Raw genomic sequence first — 22,824 nt, 5'->3', positions numbered from 1 at the left:
CTTGTCTGAAAGAAGACGGCGGTTGGCGACCCATTCTGGACCTTCGTCATCTAAACAAATACATCAAGTCCCAGAAATTCCGGATGGTCACCCTGCAGCACGTGCTGGGATAGCTGGAGGAGGGCGACTTCCTATCATTGCTGGACTTGGAGGACGCCTACTTCCACATCCCCATACTCAAAGGACATTGAAAGGTCCTACGATTCGTGGTTGAAGGGCGACACTACCAGTTCAAGGCCCTGCCCTTCGGATTGAGGTCGGCACCCAGGGTCTTTAAGTGCCTGGCACCGGTGGTCGCACGCCTGCGCCTGCAGGGGATCCACATGTACCCCTACCTGGACGATTGGCTCATCTGAGCAAAGTCAAGGGAACTCGCCGTCGATCACACAGCAAAGACCGTCCAATTGCTCACGGATCTGGAATTCTCGATCAACTTTGCGAAATCCCACTTGGTACTGTGGCAAGACGCCCTGTTCCTGGGAGCCAGACTCGACACAGTGGCACGATTGGCTTAGTCATCAGAGGATAGTACGAAGGTCATCCTGGGCAAGGTACAACGGCTGTTGACCATGGACACGGCCAGGGTGAGGTCCATCAAGTCCTTACTCGGCATGATGTCATCGTGCATCTACCTCGTGCGCCTATGCAGGTTGCGGATGCAACCACTGCAGGAGTTCCTCGACGCCCGTTGGATGCAACCAGTAGGCCGCTTCGAAGACCAGATCTCCCTCAAGACGTTCCCCCAAGAAATCCGGTGGTGGGGCAACCGCGCGCATCTAGCGGCGGGTATGGATTTGCAGACCCCGATACATCAGACGGTGACGACAGACCGGAGATCTCCACGCAAAAGGCCTTTTGGCTCCCTGAGGAGGTCACTACACATAAACGTCCTGGAGCTCCGAGCCGTATTCTGGGTCCTTGGGTCGTTACTCCCGTCTCTCAAAGGCAAGGTGGTGAGGGTCTTCACCGACACCACCACAATGTTCTACATCCGTAAGCGAGGGGGTGCCAGATCCCCAGCCCTACCCAAGGAAGCGCAGGATCTGTGGCACCGGGCAGGTGCCCACGGGATGTTCCTGGTACCCTTCCACCTGGCAGGAGTAAAGAACACTGTTGCCGACTGGCTCAGCAAGAAGCTACGCTCGTGCCACTAGTGGGAACTCCAGCAGGATCAAGTGGATTTGCTATTCAGGCGATGGGGCAATCCCCAGATAGACCTGTTCACGACGGCAACAAACGCCAAGTGCCGGAATTCCCCAGCCGGGGAGCATGGGCGATGCATCCTCCTTCCCCTGGGACAGCCTGTTTCTGTATGCGTTTACACCGTTGCCGTTGCTTCTGCGACTCATCAGTCAACTCAAAAGGTCCCGGTGCAAGATGATCCTCGTTGCACCGGCGTGGCTGAGGCAGATATGGTTCCCGGACCTTCTTGACTTGTCGTCCCTCCCAACAGCGTTTCTTGTGGCCATCACCTCCGCACGACGAGTGGGAGAGATCCAGGCCCTCTCCTGTAAAACTCCATACCTGACCTTCCACAAGAAGAGGGTAGTGCTGAGGACGCCCCCCTCCTTCATGCCCAAGGTGCCGTCGGACTTCCATCTCAATGAGCCCTTGGTGTTACCTGTTTTTCTTCCCTTCCCGTCGCTGGCTGAGAGGACTTTGCACTCTCTGGATGTGGCTAGAGCACAGAGTTTTCAGAAGACATCACAGCTTTTTGTGAACTTTGGACCTGTGAACCAAGGGAAGGCCCTCTCGAAGGCTTCCATTTCCAGGTGGCATCATGCACTGTCACCGGTTGGTAAATCGACCGTTGCCCGGCCGTCCGAGAGGCTATTCAACTACAGCGATCGCTGCTACTACGGCGTTCCTGTCTGGTGTGCCCCTGCTGGACATCTGCAGGGCTGCTACGTGGAGGTCGACGCACACCTTCACGAGATTCTACTGCGTCTACCGGGATTCCAGGGAGGAGTCCAGAGTCGGCCAGGCAGTGCTGCGCAACCTGCTCGTCTGAAGGTGGGCCTGGTGAGCAGGTGAGTTGCTTAATGTTGAGTTGATGAAATGCTTAATGTTGAGCCTTGCCACCTCCCGTGGTTGTGCATGTGTGTACTGCTATGTATTCTTGAATCCATGCCAGACCCCTTGCTGGAGAAGGAACAAGTTACTTAATTGTAACTGTTCTCCAGCATGGGTCTGGCATGGATTCACATGCAAACCCTGCCTCCAACCCCTCTGCGGCTCTTCTCTTGGTCCTACTGCCACTTTACGTGCTACCAAATCTGAAGATGGCTGCCAGAGGAGGGGCTTAGGTAGAGGGCAGTCATTGGCTGGGGGCAGTATGACCCAGAGACCAGTGATTGGTTATTAGTAGACAGACAGTTCAGAAACTAAACTGATTTCTTTTTCTTCTTTACCGAGGATTCCCAGTCTGACGACGGGGAATATGTAAATCCATGCCAGACCCATGCTGGAGAACAATTACAGGTAAGTAACTTGTTCCTGATCTGCACTCATCACTTTCTCTTAAGTTCTGTAGAGACACTCTGACTTTGTTTTTAATAACTTTGTGGCTACTTTTTGTCCGGGATGATGGCAGGGTATATTTCTATGGGTCTTTTTTTGTGCACCTTTGCATTTTGATGCTTAAGGCCTATTGGATTACTATAAACTCTAAAACAGCCCTGCAGTGGGATTTTCTCCGGTCCTTTGGCTATCTTGAAGTTGGAAAATCTTCCTGCCCAGATTTTCCATGTTTGTTGAGCCCTTCCCCGGGGAAAGCTCTAGCTTTAGCAGGCTAAGTGGATTCCTCGGTGGCCACATGGGCGTCCGGGGGCTGCATTTGTCTGGACCCATGCCACATTCATACCAGTGTGTTTGTTGCTGGGCAGATGCAGTGGCCAGAGTTGGACATCCCCTTCTTAGTTTAAATGGAATAGATCCTTGCCTTTGCTGGGCTTGTGGTAGCTCCAGGCTGGATTTTAGATAAAAGGGGGACCATTGCACCATTCTTCAGGTCATGGTTGCAGCCAAGGACCCTACAAAAGAGAGCAGACCGCTGAATACCCTGTCATTGGAAGCATGTCTGTGGCAATTTTCTTACTCACAAAGCCCTGGTGACTCTGCAGGTCACCTGAATCCACCTTCACTGTTTCTACCCCTGGACCGGACAGGAACAACTAGTCCCAACCTCTGATCAAAGATCCAGCTGTTGGAAGTGCTACTTCGCCGCATCAGTTGCTGTTCTGAGTTAAGCCTTGGGACTCTGCAGATCCTCAGAATATAGATCAAGAAACATTTCCCTGAAGTTGCAGTTCACCACAACGGCGAGGAGCCATGCAGGGCCAGTTTTATTTCGGCTACCAGAGACACCTTTGCCGATTTCTTCAAGTGGCCATTGCTGTGCTTCACCTACATCAAGTCCTCAGTCTTCTGAGGTGGGCGACAGAGTGATGGTGCAGTATGTATTTCCAGAGTGTCTAGTGCCCAGAATTGGTCCGCCTGAAACCACAAACTAACCAGGCCTAAAAACCTGATTGCTTGAGTTTTGTGACCTACGCAACTGAGGCACATGGACATCGTCCAACAGAACCAAGGGATGAATCCAGAAGGCCCAGCAATTTAGAGGAACACCTCAGTGGTCCCTGGGTGAATTGGAGTATAGGGGTGAGTAAACATGGGCCTACCTTCCTTGTCTCCATAGGGATCTAGGGGTGTGAAGTCCTACCTATATCTCTTCTTGCTTAGCCTTGAACAGTGGTGTTCTGGTCTGGTATCTTCTTCTGGGTCTCCCCAAAGGTTTTTGGATTGGGATGGAGGGTCTGTTAAAGACTTTCCTCTTGCTTGTATTGAATTTTGGAACACTTAGAAACCTAATGGTTGGCTCAAGCAAACGCATGTTCAACTTCCGAATGAGACTCCTGGAAGGGCTTTTATAGGGACGTGTGACTTAAAGGACAGTAAGCCCTTTCTCTTCTAGCTAGAGATCATTTTAAGGATAGTGCCTTTTTGTATGAGGCTTTGGTTGGTATGCTAACTCATGTATTTTTATCCTATTGGTTATCAAATTGTTGATTGCGTACCTGGTTTATTTATTCATTTGCTTGAATACTTAAAGTATTCTTCTGAAAACTATCTCCAACTAGGTTTTAAAAGTGAAGTGTTGGTGCTTTTAGCAGAGCACACCCAGGTTAATGCGTATGTAAAATAGCAAATGTTTGTGTTTTTAGAATTTTTTTTTTTCCTCATTGCTAAGAATTTATTAAAGAATTAATTGTTTTATCCATCCTGCTTAACTTGTATTAAAAGTGCTGTGTTTGCGCTTTATTGAACCCTTCACCACTCTCATCCCCTCCGAAGTCTAAGCCTGGCTTTTAAGTCACACTACCCAGATAGTTTGGCGAGTGTAATGGTGCAGAAAAAGGAGGTTGACACCAAAGGTGGCATGTTGGGGGAAAAATGCGTATTTATTTATACAATAAAACCAGAGAAAACACATCTGTCCCTATTCCTAAGAGGTTTCTCTGCCTCATCTAAAGATAAGGTGTTTGTCTCAGAATGTCTTGTCAACTCGAGTGTCCGCTGCCCTGTGTCAAGAAAACCGTACCTCTGTCCCTTACACTTGAAACTAAATAAGGCAGGACTGTTGGCCCCAGTAGAAAGACTGCCTTTTCCAGGGTTTTGATTCCTGGTTCGCTGTTTTAACAAATGTTAGAACAGTCTCGTCTTATTTTCAGAAGGAATAGCACCCTTCCCCTGATAGTAAAGTTCCACACAATACTTTGTTGGTGGACCAGGATAATATGTCCTTTCTCCTGACGTCCAGGCTCAGCACGTGGAAGCACTCCCTTCCCAAGCCTTTTAACTGGCTCCGTTCCACCACTGCAATGAGGAATAGAAGTTTTGTAGGCTTTCTGCCCCTGCCGTGCCACACAAGCGTTATGGTCGCTAAGGGGCCTAGGGATCAACTGCATGAACCCTCTGGGTAAGCCGCCCTGCACCCCCCCCAGTTCTCCTGTGACCCCCTTTACCTTGTTGGGGGTTTCAGCACCTCGCCAGGGCTTCCTGGGATGGTTGTCCTTATATTTGGCTTCTCCGGTGTCTTGCTTGCTCTGCACCGGCGTTCCATGCTGCCGTTCGTGTTCCAGCCTCCTCTCGACACTGCTGGGTGGCACCAGTCTATGGAACTCCCTCCCGCTCACCTTCCGAGCTGAACCCTCATACTGGACCCTCAGAAAAAAGTGTAACTTGTCTTTTTCACCCAAGTGCCAAGACGGCCAGCACTTTAGCCTAATGCTCAATAACTTCCCCCTTTGTATGCAACTCAAATGTAACCGGCACCTAGTTGCCTCATGGTTAGGTGCACTATTTATAAATGGAAAAATGAATAAATGAGACATTCTACCACCAATCCCCCCCCCCCCCGACCAGAGAGACTATTGGGTGGTCTTCCCCTCCTAGGGAAAAGGCGACCTCTAGTGAATGGCCAAACTAGACCCTAGTGTTAGTCCCTGTTCATTAAAATTAGGTGGCCTCCAAGAATCTGCCCAAAGGTCGATTCTGAAAGTCTATCTTTACAGCCACTTATAAATTCTCCTTACAGGCCCACCAAATTGAAAAAGAATGAAACACTTGGGACAAACGTAAATGAGAAGGACCTCCTTGAATCTACAGTCTTTTTTATTATTCTGGTATTTATTGAGCGCAGACCCAGCTTCGGGAAGCAACCAAGCGCTTTACAATCCTAGGAGGAAGAACACAATGAGGGAAGTAGAGAAAAAAGGAGTGGGGAGTGAACGGGTGATGTTGGGCAATTGGCATCAAGGGATCTACAAGCAACCAGTGGAGAGCAGATCAGTCTCGGGTAGGGTGTGGAGTGCATGGTGTGTGGATCTAGGTGTTTAGGATGGAGTTTTCCTAAAGTCCACCGGGTGTGAGACTTTATAAAACTATCCCTTGGTATGCAGGAGCCAATTTTTATTATAGGTCTCTCATACTCAAAGGTTTGATAGTATAGCTGATCAGCCAGGCTTATCTCATGAGGTAGATGTGAGCTTGTAGGCAAGTACAATGAACTCAGGAAATACATGGGGCCCAAAGAAACTCTTATACACTTGTAGTTATAGTAAAATAGATATTTACTCAAGGTAAAGTTCTATTCGGGTAAGTACTATTTTAACTAATCCAACATAATAGAAAACCTAAGCAATATTTCAGGGGAGTTAACCTATAGTAGGTAATTATACAGATCATGAACACAGTTCAATGGTAAGTAAAATCACTTGTTTTTAGCAACTAAGAAAACGTTCTGTTGTAGGAATGTGGAGATAGGAGGCTGGAGACAAGGCGGTTTGCTGGAATAATATTTATTTGACTTAAATTTTGTCAAGAGTCAATTAACTGAAAGTTCTGCTGGTAAATAAATTAAAAGTTCTGTCAGTTTCCTTCACCGTGGGGCTTCCTTCCCCAATGCCTTCCTGCAGAAGGGTCTTGTCCTTTAGTTTGTGATATCCAGATAGGCCCACCACTCGGGGTTGACTGTGTCCTCCTTCTCGGCGTCCTGTGGATATATGAGACACAGTTCGTTAGAAGAGGCAGACTTTTATGATTTTCCCTGGCTTCAAACCCCCACCAATGAGGATCCTTTCTGGCTAGCGCTTCCGTCATTGGATGGGACGGCTTAGTCCCGCCTCCCACATAGCTGACTTTCCCCGTCATTTCTGCCTGCCCCCGCAGCATAGGGGAAAGCCTTATGGCGTTTGCACCAGCGCGGCCCATGCAACGTCGGGCCTCGAGAGTGTATGGGTGGACCCTGACGCCTGGGTTTCCTCCCGATCTCAGCCGCGGGCCGTGGCTACCGCGGACTGTCTCCTGGCAATGCTTTGTCCGGGTCGCTGACTCCATGACGTTCTCCAATGCGGGCTGGGACTCCCGCATGGTGAGTAGCTGAGCATGTCGCAGAGTTCCGCTGCGGCGCTTCTAGTCCTGGTGTGTTGTGCTCGTCTTGTGTCGGATCACCCTTTTCATGCGGTTCCCTATGACCGCCCGTTCTTTGTACATTGTCGGTTCTCCCGGCGTCCGTTGCTGGTACCTCCTCACAAGGAATAAAAAAGGGTATTCAAAACCAACAATAGCAGTTCAAAACTTTAAAAGACTTAATACTTTTGATAGGCCATATGGCTTTAGCAGTTCATCCCTATCTAGGTAGGAGTGCGATTGGAGGGAAAGCAGGTAAGGCACATCATTTGAATAGGGAAAGTTTATTTTATTTAGTGATTTGGCGCCGAAAGCCCACAGACATAGGGGTGACATGACATAACATAAACACAGGACGACGACCATCAAGAAAACCGGACGAGCAACTAGATTAGGTTGGAAAAATTCATTTGAACTGATTAGTTTTCAGAGATTTCCTGAATGTAGCAAGGACGGCTTCAGACCGCAGGGCGAAAATGTTGCTGCCTTAACAGGGAAAGATCTTCCCAGTCCGTTTGCGCGTTTTTGCTCCGGGCAGATAATCTGCCTTTTATTGGAGGAGCGAAGGGTTCTAGTTGGACAGTACTGTGGAATAGAGGTCTTCAAGTAGGTGGGGGCTTGACCAAAATAGCAATTGTTCACCAAAGTTCCGGTCTTGAATAGGATTCTCTCCTTGATGAGGAGCCAGTGAAGATGCTGACGGTGTTTAGAGATAGGGGTACGCCTAGAAACATTTTCAACATTGCGCACTGTCATTTCCAGAATGTCACATTTTTTGATACTGGTGCTAGACTCACTAATCGGCAGGGAATTACGATAGCTGAGCAATGATGGTAGCTCGAGCTATGGTGGCGCTTTTCTTTTCTGAGATGTCCGGGCGAATATTTATCAGACGAAGATGGTAATTCGTTTTTGCTCAACAGATTGACATGGTCCTCAGAGTTCAAACTGGCCTCCAACTGGACACCCAGAGTCTTTACCTTGGTTTGAACAGGAATGGTGTTATCACAGATTGAGAAACACTTAAAGGATGGACTTAACTTTGTTCGGGCCTGTCTGGAGCCAAAGATAAGAATTTCAGACGAAAGGATCAGGCAGTGATTTGCGAGGTGTTAGGCAGGGACCACTGCAAAAGGCTTAGGACTACAGGTGTTGGCAGTAAACCCAATTGGTAGCAGTCTGTACCACCCAGATCTACCTGGTAGCTGTGGCTGAGCAGCCAGACTTCTCTCAAGAAGAGTTGGACAGTATGTAGAGTATACAAGATATGTACCAAAATACAGTAGCACAAGCAAACACTGACAAGAGCTTGGGTATAAAAGTATATAATTATTTATTTAAAAACACACTTTGTAATATACACTAACACTAATATGGCAAGCAGCTCCTGCCTACTGATGAGGTCCAACCAGACCGAAACACGTGTCTGGGGATGCTGTTGGTACTCTTGTTCAGAGGAGAATTGCCTAGCATTTCAGTGCTGGACTGCCCCAGGGCAGGACAAAGACTGATACGTTTGGGATATTTCTTCTCTGTGAAAGATAGTGAGCTAAAGACTCTGGGTAAGTCCCTCGTAACCAGGACTAATGTCTGGCAGAAGGACTCCCAGGACCCCCCTTGTCAATTTGCACTATTAATATATGTACATCCCTGATTACTTATTGAACAAGTCTTATTTAAAACACCACTTAACCTAAGACAGCACTCCAATAAGTTAGTTAAAAAGGGAGGGAAAAAGGCAGAATTGGGAAAATACACAATACCAACACTTTAAGAGAACCAGAGCATCTCAGAAAAGGCAGAGTCTACTGAGGAGCAAGAAAGTCATAGGCCAGGCCCACTCTTGGAGAGAGCAAGGCAGAATGTGTCCAAGATCACACAGTTGAATAGTACTTTAAAGAGTCTTTGCAGATAGTTCAAAAAGGTTGGATCAAGTCAGGAAAAGTTAGTTTGCAGGTCCCAAGTCACCCAGGATTGAAAGTCGAGGATTTACGGGACACCTTGAACAGTCTGTTGCAAGGGAGACCAGGCGGGACACAGTACCTGAAATGGTGAGAAAGCTCCAGCGGGGGCAGTTCCTGGCAGCGGATGCAAGTCGGAGCTTCGTCCAGGGGAAAAGGAGATCTCGACATGGAGGAAAGCTGGAGGTCGCTGCACTGCCAGGGAAGAAACCAGCCGCGGAGTTTCCCGGTTAAAAGGTATTACCCTTTGATTCGCGGTAGTGGTGAAGCGTGGCTATCCGGCAGCCGGGGTGCTCGGCACGGGCGATTCGACCATGAGATGATCCAGGAAGGCGAAACAGAGGGCGAACTGGTTATCCCCACCAGTTCAGAGGAAGAAGACTCTCCGGGATGAAGATCTTCTCTGTTGTTGGGAAGTGGCGAGACGGTTCAGCAGGGCTTCACCGGTGGTGTTGTCGTTGCAGATCGGCTCAGCTTCTCCCTCTTCGGATTCTTTGGTCCTGTGGCGACTTCTCAAGTTCCAGTCCCCAAAGCCCTGCTTTTATGCAGAAAACCCCCATTCATCAGTCCTAGCTGTCACTCAAACATGCAAAGTGGTGAGCCGGGCGGCTCACCACGGGCCAATCACACAAGAGTGCAACTTAAGTTGCCGAGGCAACTCAGTCCAGGGTGCCTAAACCCCCCTCCCACACATCCTGTAGACTCGGACAGAGTGGCACCACTTTTGGAGGCTTCTGTGTAGAAGCCCGCCAAAAAGTGGAACAAAGGGCTCGACTTGGGTTGGAGTCACAGAAGAGAACACAAACGCCATTTTAAAACAGAGTCCTGGCAAAAAGACCCAACCGGGGAATAAATATTAAATAACCCGGCGGTATCTTTAACATTGCACCAAAAAAGTGGTGCGTTTAAAATGAATGGAAAATCCCATAGGAAATGTTCCGGTGGAATATTTCGCGTGGTAACCACTGCCACCAGCCAGAAACTTGACGAGAGGGGACTGCACAGTGCCCCCTCGAAAAACAGACCCAGGGGCAATCTAATTACCCCTACCAGTACTTCCACAATATGATGGTTTGTACTGGTTCTGTTCCCAATTTAAGACTAGTAAAGTCAATGGTGACTTTACATGCCCTGGGAGACAGTAGTCAGTCCCAGGGTATGGAGTCTGTTTGGGGGCCACTATGACACCCCTGTGTTACTGCACTGAGGGTGCTGTGTAACACACTTAACAAAACCACATGAAACCCTATGGCGTAAAAGACCCCATAGCCCATAACACATTACAAAGTCAAAGGATATCTCAAATCATGTCTAAGAGTGGGAGAAAAAGAGTCTCACTCTTAGCAGGAGAACAAATAAACCCCAAAAAATCCAGCAAAGCTGCTGGGGGGACTCGCTAGGTTTGGGAAATTAGCCTTACCAGTGAATTCTCCCTAACAAAAGACATTCCTGTTTGGCTGTTTGGTGGCATGGCTTGGGGAAGGGCATCGCCATATCAGATGGATTTAAGTGGACCGCCGCGGGGCGGGAGAACCGAGAGAGTGGAATCTGCAGCTGTGGCAGCGAGTCAAGTCATTCAGACAGGAGGCGTCTGCGGGCCTAGAGCCTTTGAGCCTCATGGTCTTTTTTTTCAGTGAACATTACACTTGCCCTGTATTCTGAAACTTGTAGTGAAGTAACTGTTGCAGGTACAGCCCGCACTGACATCTTGCGAGAGACACTACGCACGTCACGAACCGAGCAACCTCTCTGCAAGGGCCGTTTGGTGGTGTCTGTGGGCACTGTGCATGGTGTCCGAGCCATCCTTGTGATAACACTGGCCTCTGAGAGAGGGGCTTTGAAAGCTTTTTCTTTCCTGACGTGAGGCGACTGCGGGGCTGCAGCCTTTGAGCCTCATTGTCTGTATTGCTAGAAACTGTGGATTCTGCAATGTAACCCAGTGATTGTTGCAGTTTTAATCTGAATTGCTTATCTGCAAGAAATAGTCATATCCACTGTTTGATTCGAACATTCTTCTGTGTGTGGGTATGGCTGGGTGGCGACTGCAGGCACAGAGCTTTGGAGCCATAGCGGTTATACCCATTTCTCCTATAGGGTTTGGAAAATTCTAACTTGTGAGCGAAGTACTTGAGTCAAGTACCGCTTCGCTCACTTTGAGCTCTTTCCTTAAGGCAGCCGTCTCAAGCTTTCCAGTCTCAAGTTAGTGGCGATGACACCCTTAAGCAGTTGTGATACATTGGTTGAAGATCTTGTCTGGTGATGAGGACAAATAGACTAGTACAGCTCGGGGCAGGAAACCTAGTCTGTGAAATGCCTTGTTGCTTCGCTTTTACGATTGCGCCCCTGTTTAGAAAGTAGTTCTACAATGGGTGCTCACCAGGAGATGGTCAATCATTTATTGACCTCAATATGTCAAGTTTGCCCTCTTATAACAATAATGATATCGATAATTTGCCTACTACCACGAACCCACCCCCACTCCAGAGGGACCAATGCTACGGATAACATGTTCACCCTGTGTGGAGCTGATATGACCGATGAAGACCCAGAATACACGTAAAACCTTTTGTATCCCATAAAAGTCGCAAAAGGAGATTACCTTCATCCCGTGCCTAGCATGCTGTGCACCATGAGACTTCGTGGGCCTGCCTATTATCAGTCACCAATTTCACTGTTATGAGACTTGTAGTTTTATGAAACTCCAAATTGAGCAAGAACTGGTACTTATGCAATGTTCTGTGTTGACTCTACTGTTTGTAGTCTTCACTATGTACATGGATTGCACACGACTGATCGTAATTGTCTTTGTAGAAAATCACCACTAAGAATGCCTTCGGTTTACACCTGATTGACTACATGACTGATATTCTGAAACAGAAGGACTCCGAGCTTACCAACTTCAAGGTGACCTTATCCATTGCTTACCTTCTTATGGCCTTGCACAGTGGAATATTTATGGGTGGTGAGAGGGTGTGGGGTGTGACTGTGAGAAGAGGGTGGGATTGTTGAATTTTCTTATTTGCAGACCCTGCAATTTTGCCCATTTTGGATGGGGTCTGGCAGGGGGTGGAGTTACTTGTTTGGCAATATTCTCCCTCAGTGGTGAACAGCACATGGTTTTTAATGACAACTAGGTATCCTGGCTTCCCCACCCTCTCTGGGTCTCTTTGTGCATTTGACTTCCCCAAATGTTTTGCCTGCTTCTTTGATTGCTCAGATAATCTTTTCTTGGTTCCATTTCCTCAAGCACTCTCTTCTTGGGGTTTGATTTTTCTTAACTCTGCATCTGTTGCCCTTGTGAATATTGTGCTGGTATGTTCCACACTGTGGGTCTCTTAACGCAGCTGCATCAACAACATTCACCTACTTTATTCAACAGATTGCTGCTGGCACATTGGACGCCAGTGCGAAGATTTATGCAGTGCGAGTGGATGCTGTGCATGCTGATGTGTACAGGGTGCTTGGAGGATTGGGTACAGAGTCCCAGGTGCCAGGAGAATCTGATGTGGTAAATCAAGGTAATATCATTACGAACAGCAGGGTAGAGGTAATGGCAAGCTGAAGGTAGTCTGTGATTTCTATTCAGTGACTGGCCCCTTGATGCCAATGTAGATTTTTATGGGAAGTCCTGCTCTTTTGATGGGAAGGTCGCTGAACTGTATCTGTGCATGTTAGGTGGACACTATCTGTTTTTTGGTTCTGATGGACATAAGTGGAGTCATAAGTGGTGTCTAACTGTGGCTCTTTATTTTTATTGTTTTCAGTAAGTTGTAATCTTTGTGACCTCCACTCATAGCTGAAGCACTGCTGCACAGGATCATGAAGTGTGTTTAAGAAAACTAAGCTTTTTATCCCAGGTCTCTTCCTGCCGAACCTTTAATGCGTGCCACTATATAGTATGACTTCTCTTTACCTTATGAATTCCAGACCACACCGCAGAGGGTTCCGAAAATGAGCCAAAAGAGCAGAAAAAAAGGAAGCGTTCATACAAGACTATCGAGCAGAATCCTAGCAGTCTTAACATTGCGGAGGCTGACCGCAAGTGTGAAGTGAGTTATGGCTAATTACATAATGCACTGTAGTATTTGCCTATTGTTAGATTTTCCTTTTTCATTATCCTCTGATTAATTGGATTCTGCTTTGCAGGAGCTAAAGGATGCATAGGGGTAAAATGGCCCACTCGGCCCTCACACTTTAATAAAGGTACAACAAACAGTTAAAAGATATATACGTCTTATATTTTGTAGTAATGTGGGCTGAGGGAAGGCTAGGCTGTCCATGGGTGTGAAGGTGAACCAGTAGTGACTCAACACATTTTCACTGTCAAAAATAAAGAGAATTTCCAATCGAGGTTCTATGGAAATAATTTAAAGACCCCATCTGAATGTAGAATGAATAGAGAATACTGTACAAAAAACCACCCCAAAGAAAGTACTGAGGAAGATGCAGCTGACTGGAGAAATTAGCGCTCTGGAGTGTAGTTCCAGGGGTGGTAGGTAAAGTACTAACCACAAAAAGGATATCTTGGTAGAAAACAGGAGAGATCATGACCTAACCAGTCTCTCGGTTCCAAGTTGACCCTGGGGGGCAGCTCAGTCAACAGCTCCTGGATTCAGTTCTTGGTGGGCTTATGCAGTAAGATCCAGGGTCAAAAGTTGATGCGAGCTGATCAGGCTCCGTTTAGTTACATAGGATAGAGTAGGCCCCAGGGGCAAGCAGGCGTCTAGTAGGGGTGAATGTGGGTGCTTGGTATGGTAGAACAGCGGCTCTTGAAGAATGCAGGTCGGGGTGCTCTCAGGAACGCTTTGCAGTTGGTCGAACAGAGTTGGCCGTTAGACTATGGGAGGGTAGAAGAGTGACACGCCAGTGGGCAATGGTCGTTGAAGTGGTGATATTGGGTGCATCGATGTGTGATGCGATCGATGAGGCAGCAGTTCAAGGGCTAGCTGGGCTGAACTGTGGTTCTAATCCCCGGTTATAATCGGGAAGTGACTCTCCAGCGATTATGGTTTGGGTCCTGGCGTTTAGCAGTTGCTTCAGGTCTACCAAGTGATGATCTTTGGCTGGGACATGATGCATTGTCAAGCTGGTCGAAGGTGAAGCAATGTTCGATGGGTGGAGGAGCACAGCAACTTCATTGCATCTGGAACAAGAGGAACACAGAGCGACCACTTCAGTGAACAGAGCTTTTGCTGATCTGGTCCTCCGGTTGCTGTGATGACCTTTTCAAGGGTGGGGGCACCGGGGGAAAATCGTGGATAGATTGGTTCTGTTCAGGGACTGCTTTCCTAGCACAGGCAATTCCAGTGCAAAGTGAGATAGGTCCTGATGCACAGAAGAGGTTACTCCTGATGTGCCCTGCGAGCGGTAGGGAACAGATTTAGTTTAGTTCTTGGACGATTACTTCTTCGCTTCAGGCTGAGAGCTTTGGAGAGTAACATTTTCCCCGATGTAAGTCCAGTGAGATATTCATAACAAATCTGCGGCATACAAGAGGCACTGAGCAAATCTGCAGAAGAGTTGGTAGACACCTTCTATTAAGGGCAAAGGTCAGCAGGTGATTGGACTAAAGCTAGCCTGCCTTTGTGGGCCAATCCTTGCTCCGGAACAGTGTGGACTTTGCCCTGTTGTCACACCAAAATTGCTTTGCTCCAAAGGAAGTAGAGTGGCCAGGAAGCAGAGAGGGGGGGACAGTAAATCAAGATGGTTGAGAAATTCTTGCATTGACAAAATCCCTCCTGCCGATCGTAACCCCGCCCTCTTCTGAGAGCAAAGGCCTTAACAGATGCAGCAACCTGGTTTGAGGCTACTCCGTTTGAATGGGTGTGATCTCTTGATGCCCGGGCCAAGGACAGCTGCCTGCTGTATGGCTGTCTCTAGTGGAGGGTGTTGCCTGTCCTCACAAAGAGATCAAAGAGGAAGTCAGACCCTCAAGAGTTTAGCCCTGCCATTTGTCAGGATATACCCGGGTGACTAGAATACACAATACCTTCCATACTGGAGCTGGCTCACAGGAGCTGACCCATGTGTGTTATGAATTGCAGTGTGACGTCTGTGATCATAAGTAGCATCATACACTATGCCCACACGTGGGCATAGCTTTTATTTAGAGTTTATCCTGCCACCAGTATGGGCGACTTATGACAATCATATTTTTGGGTACAGGGGCCATATCTTAAATGCCGTCTCTGCATCACATGGTTTTGGCGGACTCTGGGACTGTCTGGTGGGCATCTCGTGACCTTCGAACCTGCTCTGTTCCACTGGTAGAGCGGGTGCTGCAGATCAGAATTCTGATGCTGCAGGGCACGAGTGTACTATGCTTTTGGCATGGAGTCAACAGGGCAGGGGAATCTGGTTGGCATATTACCCCTTTTTGAGACTGATTTACCCTCATTCTATTTAATAAAAAATGGCAGTGCTTTGCACCCTTGCCTGATGGCTATTCCTCACTCTTCCCTATTCCCCATCTAGACATTTTCTGACTAATCCAGTGTAAGTAGTGCCTCCTCCTGCATGTATGCAGTTGTATTTTATGCTGCGCAGCTGTGCTTAGTGAGTGAAGCGAATTGTGATTTGTTGTGTGCGCTTGACTCCAGTCCATAGATTGACCTCTTGGAAAGGAGAACTGTAGGAGTTTTTGCAAAGCCGGAAGGTGAGGGATGGGCTCAAGACAAATTTGTCAGAGTGATGGAAGCTGAATGGGTTGGTATGGCACATGCTAAATCGGAATGATTTGCTCCTCTGGGGTGTAGTTGCCCATACAGAAATCTTTGTTACCAGAGGATTATCATGCTGTCTACACTCGCCAAATCCAATTTGCGTTGCTCTGGTAATGTCTTGATGTCTCTTTATCAAGCAGATAATTTCTTAAAGGTTCTTTATAATCTAAGAATATGCATAGTCCACTTAGAACAAAATATACAAACTGGCATAGTCACGTCAATCTGAGTAGCACAAGTACGAGGTCTGCTTGATGTATACCTAACCAAGTTGACATCTAAATTTGGCCAAAATGTGGCCCTCTGATGTGCTTTTTCCGAAGGAGGACGTTCTGACTAGGCTAACTTGTCCCTGCAGTATTTGGTTGGTCGCATCGTTTCAACAGTTGTACAATCTGTTTCAACACTGTTAATAATAATCTTTCAGTATCAAATTACTGTGCTGATTAAAATCTCCATTCAACCAACATTCTATTGTTTGAGCTTAGTTTTTCTTGTATACATGTCACACGTTTTGCTGCACCAACAAGTACTTACCCTTATGTGCTCTTGTTCATCTTTTCCAAGCATAATCCATATTGCAATCTAAAACTTAAAATTAAATCTGCTATGTACTGATTTTTTACGTATGCAACTGTATTTCAACTAGAAAAATGTTTATGCGCCCATTGTTGATAATTCATGTTGGGTTACATTACATGGATTTATAATGGGCTCAGCTGCAATTTGCATGGTTTCCAAGCATTTGGGGGTTCTAAATAGCAGAGGGTGATTTAAGTTGGTTTGAGGTAAAATGAAAGATAATTTTGATGTTCTGGCTGTAGACTGGAATTACCCTGAGCTCTGCATGTGGGGCAGTCTTTTGGTGTTCTGTGTAGAGTGCATAGGAGCATTTGTGTTCATAGGGGCACATCATCTGTCTGTGGTGGTAGAATGCATTGGCCAGGGCTGTGGTATCAAATCTAATTGTAGGGGGTTTGTTTTATCTGTCTGTTGGAAGTAATTTATACACTATATGTGACTTCGTTTGTTTGTTTAGTATGTTGAAGCATAGAAGTTGAGCATGCTAGTACAAATGATTAGTGTTGAGCAAGATTCTCATATTTATGATCACTCTTCCTGACCTGTGTGAACCCTGGAACATTTTGCTTGGACTTGGTAATTATTTTACCTTGTTCCTAGGTTAGTGGGAACCTTCCCCCACCCCCCTCCCCTATCCTTTTAATCTTTTTATTGGTGACCTTTTTATATTTCTCCATAGTGTATGGTTGGAGTTAGTTTCCCAAGTCTTTATTATTCTCAGGGCTCCTAATTCGGCCTCGGTAATGCACGGGTAGGCCATCATTTTGTTAAAATGGTGGGCTTCTTCTTTTCTTGCCATTTCTTGTGTGATTGGTGTTTCTGCAGTCTTCCTCTGCCATTCTAGGCAGGAACAACCTCAGTGGAAGTGTTGTCTTCGACAGGTCCTTTGTATTCCCCACCCAGGCCTCAGTGTGTGTGTGTGTGTGTGTGTGTGAGAAGGCAGGAAGTGAGGGAGGAGTCCAAAACCCTGCAGCCGTTGGTTCCTGTCAGGCAAGGTGAAAGTCAAACTCCTAGTGGGTAGCTGGCTGACCTTATTGGACAGCAGACTGCCCCTTACTGTAAAATGCACTGAGAGATTGCGGACGTTGTGCTGTAGTTCCCGTTAACTACTCCAAACCTGGAAGCTTCTGACAAGTCGACCACTGGAGCTAAAACCGAAGAGTAAGACTGAGAAAAGACAGCTGTAACGATTTCCAGCTACCGGAGAGCCTGTTGTGTAATCGGAGATTGCTGTTACCCTTCCTTCCACTTGACTTGGGAATCCCAAAGGATGACCCCAATGCAGATCCTAGTGAGATTCACTAGAAGATGATCATGCTGACCTGCATTTTGCATTTTGGGCCATCCCTTGGCGTGCTGCAACCTTGCCGGGCTGCAATACCATGGGACGGACCTTTAGCCATCATGTGGTGCAAAGTCTGAAACTGTGCTGAATCTTTGGTGCCATCCTCCTGGACCTCACAAGACTTTATTTGAATCCTGGAAGTGCCCTCGCCGGAGTGCTGGACCAGATTAGCGACAAGAATCAGACTGGACATTTTTAGTCTGCTCCTGGCTCCTGAAAAGGGAGTCAAAACCAAAGAACCACATCCAGCCACAAAGAAACCCTAGCCTGGGGTTTTCACCATTTATCCCTGCTGCAAATTCCCTTCCAGTGTCCTGTCTTCAGTCTTCACTACAAGGAATTTGACTGTTTTTTTTTTTGCTGCAAATCCTGAAGAAGCCCATATGCAAACTCCTTCTATGCTGAGCTACTGTTAGCTTGGGTATTGTCGGGTTTCCCCTCAGTTTTCAAGCCAGAAGACGACTCTGGGTGCACAAGGTCCAGTGTGTGATAAGAGGGTACAGGGTACTGAGACAGGATGTAACAATTGTTTCTGGGCTAGTGTCATGCCTTACTTTATTTTTTTTCCTTTATCCAAGTATTCATTAGGAGGCAGGTGTGTTCCCAGTCCAAGAGCTGATTTTTCTGAGCAGGCCTTGTGAGGTAGTTCGGAATCTCGCAAGGAATTCTAAACTGCCTTTCATTCAGATCATGGCAAGAGAAGGTCTGTTTAACTGCGCTCGAGATATCATTAAAGACTTAAAGAAAAAGGAACTGAAGTAATCCTCTGAGGGTGGAAAATACAGAAGAAAGAAGTATCCGCTACAGCAACAGAATAAGCTAAGTGCAGTTAAAGAAATGTACACAGTTAAAAGGCAGCACAGTGATTGATTATTAAACTGTATAACGTGCAAGTTTGCTGGCAAGGAATAGTAACTTGCAAAAGTAGCCCTGTGGTTTTCAACACAGGTCACAAGTTTGTCGTGCCAGTGTGAGCGGTAGTTTAATTTACTAACAAATGCGCGCAAGCTAATGCGTTTCGTGACTTTGGTTGTCTTCTTTGCTGGTCCTGAGGAAAGGACCTTTCAGCAGGCGTGTGCTTCGTACTGTTTGCCTCAGGAAGTCCAGCTATGTTCGTTTCGAGCAATTAGCTGCACAGCGAGTGTTTCAGTCGGTGCGGGGAGGGCTGCTACCAACACCATAGAGGAAGCAGCGTTTAACGCAGTGCAAGACAGCCTGGCGTGGGTAAAAGAAAAGGTGAGAGCCCACTGTGGACTCAGGGACTCAAGCCGGAAGAAACTACATGTTCAGTTTGTTTTTCTGATGTTCGCAGTTTAAAGTGTTTCAGCGAACTTCAGTAATAAAAGCTGCTGAGATTGAGAAAGTTCCTGTGTATATAGTTATTTCATTTAAAAGGGGGAAGTTCAACCACAAGCACAGAGGAGCCTAGCATTTTTTTAACAACTTGATTTAAGTTTTTGAGCATCATGGACATGTAAAGATCGACAAATATTTGGTGCCATGCATGTAACCGCTTTCCTGTTTATGCCAAATCAATGTTGCCCTTATTGGGGTTTCAGTACATGAAACAGTAAAAGAAAAAGGGACAACAAACTCTTCTTTGAATGAGAATGAATAAAATAGAGAAACAAAACATATATAATATCAACTTGGTCCCACCCCCCCAGAACGAATCCCCAATTTATGGGTGAGAAGGTGTACCATATTGAATTAGAAGAACAATAGGTTGGATCGCTTTCGGCGTAAAGTTCGGATTTGTCACAGTATAGCTTAAAGTAGCCTTGGTTTAAAAAGCCTTTGTATCGTTCAGCAGGTTGTCATTTCCCCAGTGTGAAACTCTGGGTTATTAAACAATGGATATTGCGCGGAGCAACCTTGGTTTAAAGAACATCTGCTCTTTGTCGACCATAAATTAGTGTAATGGAAGCCAAGTGTTCAGGTACTTGAATAGGAGCCGTGGGCCAATGCCGTCACCTTTTCCATGGCATTACTCCCCACAGTCTTACCCACCACATGGCCGTTATTGGGCTGTCCTTGGTTTTCCATGAATGTGCTAATGTGATCCAGGCAGCACTCGGCATGTGGGTTATGAGCGCGGCTGTAGGCCCTGAGCTTGCATAACCTCCCTCCACCGCCTCTCCCAGGAGTACCACCAACGGGTCAAAGGGTAGCCCCATACCAGTGATGTCTCTGATATGGCTCAGGATCTCCTTCCAAGAAGTCTCTGCTAGTGGACAGGTCCACCACATGTTGATAAGGTCCCCGGGTTGCCCGCAGTTTCTCCAACATGCTGCGGGTATTCTGGGTTGATGGAGTGTAAGCGTACGGGTGTCATGTACCACCGGTGGCAAAGTTTATATGCTGCCTCTTTATTGCAGACGCATTTGGACCCTTTAGCAGTTCTGTGCCAGATGCGACTCCAGGTTTCTTCAGAAATTGGTTTCCCGAAGTCAGTTTCCCATTTTTGCATATTTGAGTCTTTCTTCCGAGTCCACCCCTCCCAATAGGCGATATAGTCTAGTTATGCCTTTATCAGGCAGACCTTCCTGTATGGTTCTCTATTCCTGTTGGAACCCTATTAGCTCTTTTCTTGACTTTTGCATTGGAGGCCCAGTGCCTAAGCTGAACGTAATGATATCGCTATCGCTCTGGTATGTGGAACCTGGATTTGTAGTCCTCGAACACCAAGGGTGTGCCCTCTGTGTAAAGGTCTTTTAGAGTCAGGTTGTTTTCCCTGCCCCCCCTTTTTCCAGAAGTTGACCTGCATTCCCGGGGTAAAATCTGGGTTGTAGGCGATCGGAGCAAGCGGGCCCCCTCCCACCTTAATCTTCTTATTTCTCAATACTTTATCCCAATACCATAGGGTGGTCTTAGTTGCTTCTAATAACATACCTCCTCCTCCCCTGTGACGTGTGGCGTGGAAGCAGTTTTTCCCCAAGGGTATCTTTGACACTGCTCTTTCCAGCATTACCCATTGATTGGGGTCTTCCTCTGATGACCATTGTAGCATCAGGGCCATTTGTGCTGCCCACAGATATCTTTGAAATTCCGGGACCCCCAGCCCCCTGAACACTTGTGGTCTGAAAAGTACCTTTTTTGGGATTCTCGGTCTCTTCCCTCCCCAGATAAAGGACATCACTTCCTTCTGTAATACTTGGATAGCTGGGCTCGGGATCTTTATCGGGAGAGCACCTACCACATATAACATTTTTGGAAGTAGTCATTTTAACCGCTGTAATGCGTGCCAGCCAAGACAATTCCTGCAATTCCCACCGTTTTAAGTCATTTGTTAAGGTCTTGATGAGAGAGGCTGTGTGACCTAGTATTGTTACTTGGTCTCTAGCTTTTGTTGGATCTGGGATGTTAGTCCCATATAGCCTGTCGTATCTGGGGGTTAGTTGCACCCCAACGTATTTGACTGATTTGCGTTCCCATTTCAAGGGGTATTGGCTCTCCCTATCCGAAATTCGGGCCACCTCTTCAGTGATATTAAGGGCTTTGGAGTTTGGGTAATTGATGTGGAAGCCTGAGACTTGTGCGAACTCTTCCAATAATTGTATGTCCACTGGCAGGGAATTTGCTGTGTCCCTCAGGAACAGAATAATATCATCTGCATAGAGTGCCACTTTCTGTGGACCCATATTGCCCACCTTGACCCCTCGAATACCCTGGTGACCACGGACCTTGCATGCAAATGTCTCCATAGCCATGGCAAAGATCAGGGGTGATGGTGGGCACCCCTGTCTTGTGCCTCTCTGGATGGGGATGTCATTCGTGAGTTTCCCGGTGGTAAGTCAAAATCTCGAATTTCTAAATATCGAAAAATATAATCTCGAATTTATTTTACCGAAAATACAAAATCTCGAAAGACAAAATATCGAAATTATTCAAGTAAACTCGAATTTTTTAACATGAATAAAAATCATATTTTTGACAAGGTAAGTAACAATTACACTTTTTATTCGTTTATTATTTTAGCAACAACTTTAACTTTAAATTTGATAATATATATTATATGAAAAGCATTGTAATTTCACAGTATTTAATATATTTTTATATTGAATAATATTAACCTACATAAAGTCTATGTTTAACCGAATAATAATTTTAACATGTAATACATCCTTTTTACTCTTGATGGTGCTATTGCATCAATAATAACAGTTGTATATATATGTAAGTTTGTCGTTGTTTATTTATGTAAATCCACGTTACGTGGTCATACGTAAAACGTAAGCGCCATTTTTAAAGTTCATATTCGATCGGTTTCTGCTGCGGTCGCGTCTCCTGGATGCTGTCCTTGGATTTTCGTGGATTTTTTTTTTCTTTAACTTGGATTGGCTTTTTCCACTGGATTTCCTCGGGTTACATGTACTGTGGATGTCGTCCGGATTTCCTGGTTTCGATGGACTTCGCTTCTTCTGCATGCTGTTCCTGGATTTTCGTGGATTTCGTTTGCATTTTTCCTAGGATGGCTTTTTTTTTCATTGGATGTATTCAAATTGCATGGACTGTGGATTTCTACAGGCTTTCCTGGATTCGGTGAAATATGGGTTTACAGTGGATTTACTTGCTGTCGCTGGATTCTGGATTATGGCTACAACGTGGTTTTCTATCAGGAATTGCACTGGCTTTTTTGTTTTCATGAGGATTTTCTTGGTTTTTTCCATGGATTTTCTCGGTTATTTTTTCTTGGCTGGCTATTTTGCCTTATTTGTTTTTTTTGGTTTTTTGGGTTTATTTCCATCTGTTTGCCATTACAGTTCCTGTATTTTTCATCACCAGGATTGTTTTATTCGTCATAAATTTCGCCATGGCACAGAGGACTGCACCTTTATCCGAAACGTGAGTTACATTTTTTAACATTTTAAGTTGAAAGCTATAGAATCTAAGAAGGTTTCTTTGTTTTGGGGGTCAAAAGCTTCTATTAATTGTAACAGTTTTCCTTCATAGTCTCTGTATATTTTTCTCGTTTGTGTCTGGTTAGTTAAGGATACGGTTTGTGCCAATTTAAACTGTTGGTGGTGTTCTTCTTCTTCTTGCAAGTCGCGTAGAAAATGCCACAATGTGGGGTTATTGATGTTAAAATGCTTGTTTAACCTACTGTGCCATCCCTCCAGGGCGTTATTAGTTCTAGGTGTTTTTTCTAGGGTTGCCTGATAACAATTCCAATAATTTAATGGGTATTTTGGCCGTCTTCTTGTGCCACTTCTTGTTAATTGTCCAATCCATGATTTTTCAAAAT

General features: G+C 46.2%; 1 protein-coding gene across 1 annotated transcript in view; it reads left to right on the top strand.

The window, feature by feature from the left end:
• The window catches only part of NCAPH (non-SMC condensin I complex subunit H), a 742,114-nt gene that overhangs the window by 153,727 nt on the left and 565,563 nt on the right, over window positions 1-22,824 (top strand). The window contains exons 4-6 of the mRNA XM_069619088.1: window positions 11,742-11,834; window positions 12,310-12,448; window positions 12,858-12,979. Coding sequence (XP_069475189.1) covers window positions 11,742-11,834; window positions 12,310-12,448; window positions 12,858-12,979 — 354 coding nt within the window. The remainder of the gene's footprint in view (window positions 1-11,741; window positions 11,835-12,309; window positions 12,449-12,857; window positions 12,980-22,824) is intronic.

The sequence above is a fragment of the Ambystoma mexicanum genome, chromosome 10 (genome assembly GCF_040938575.1).
Source record: "Ambystoma mexicanum isolate Mex_15411 chromosome 10, UKY_AmexF1_1, whole genome shotgun sequence".
Taxonomy (NCBI): domain Eukaryota; kingdom Metazoa; phylum Chordata; class Amphibia; order Caudata; family Ambystomatidae; genus Ambystoma; species Ambystoma mexicanum.
Note: the sequence above shows the minus strand (reverse complement) of the source record. Positions and strands in the feature narration are given on the sequence as shown.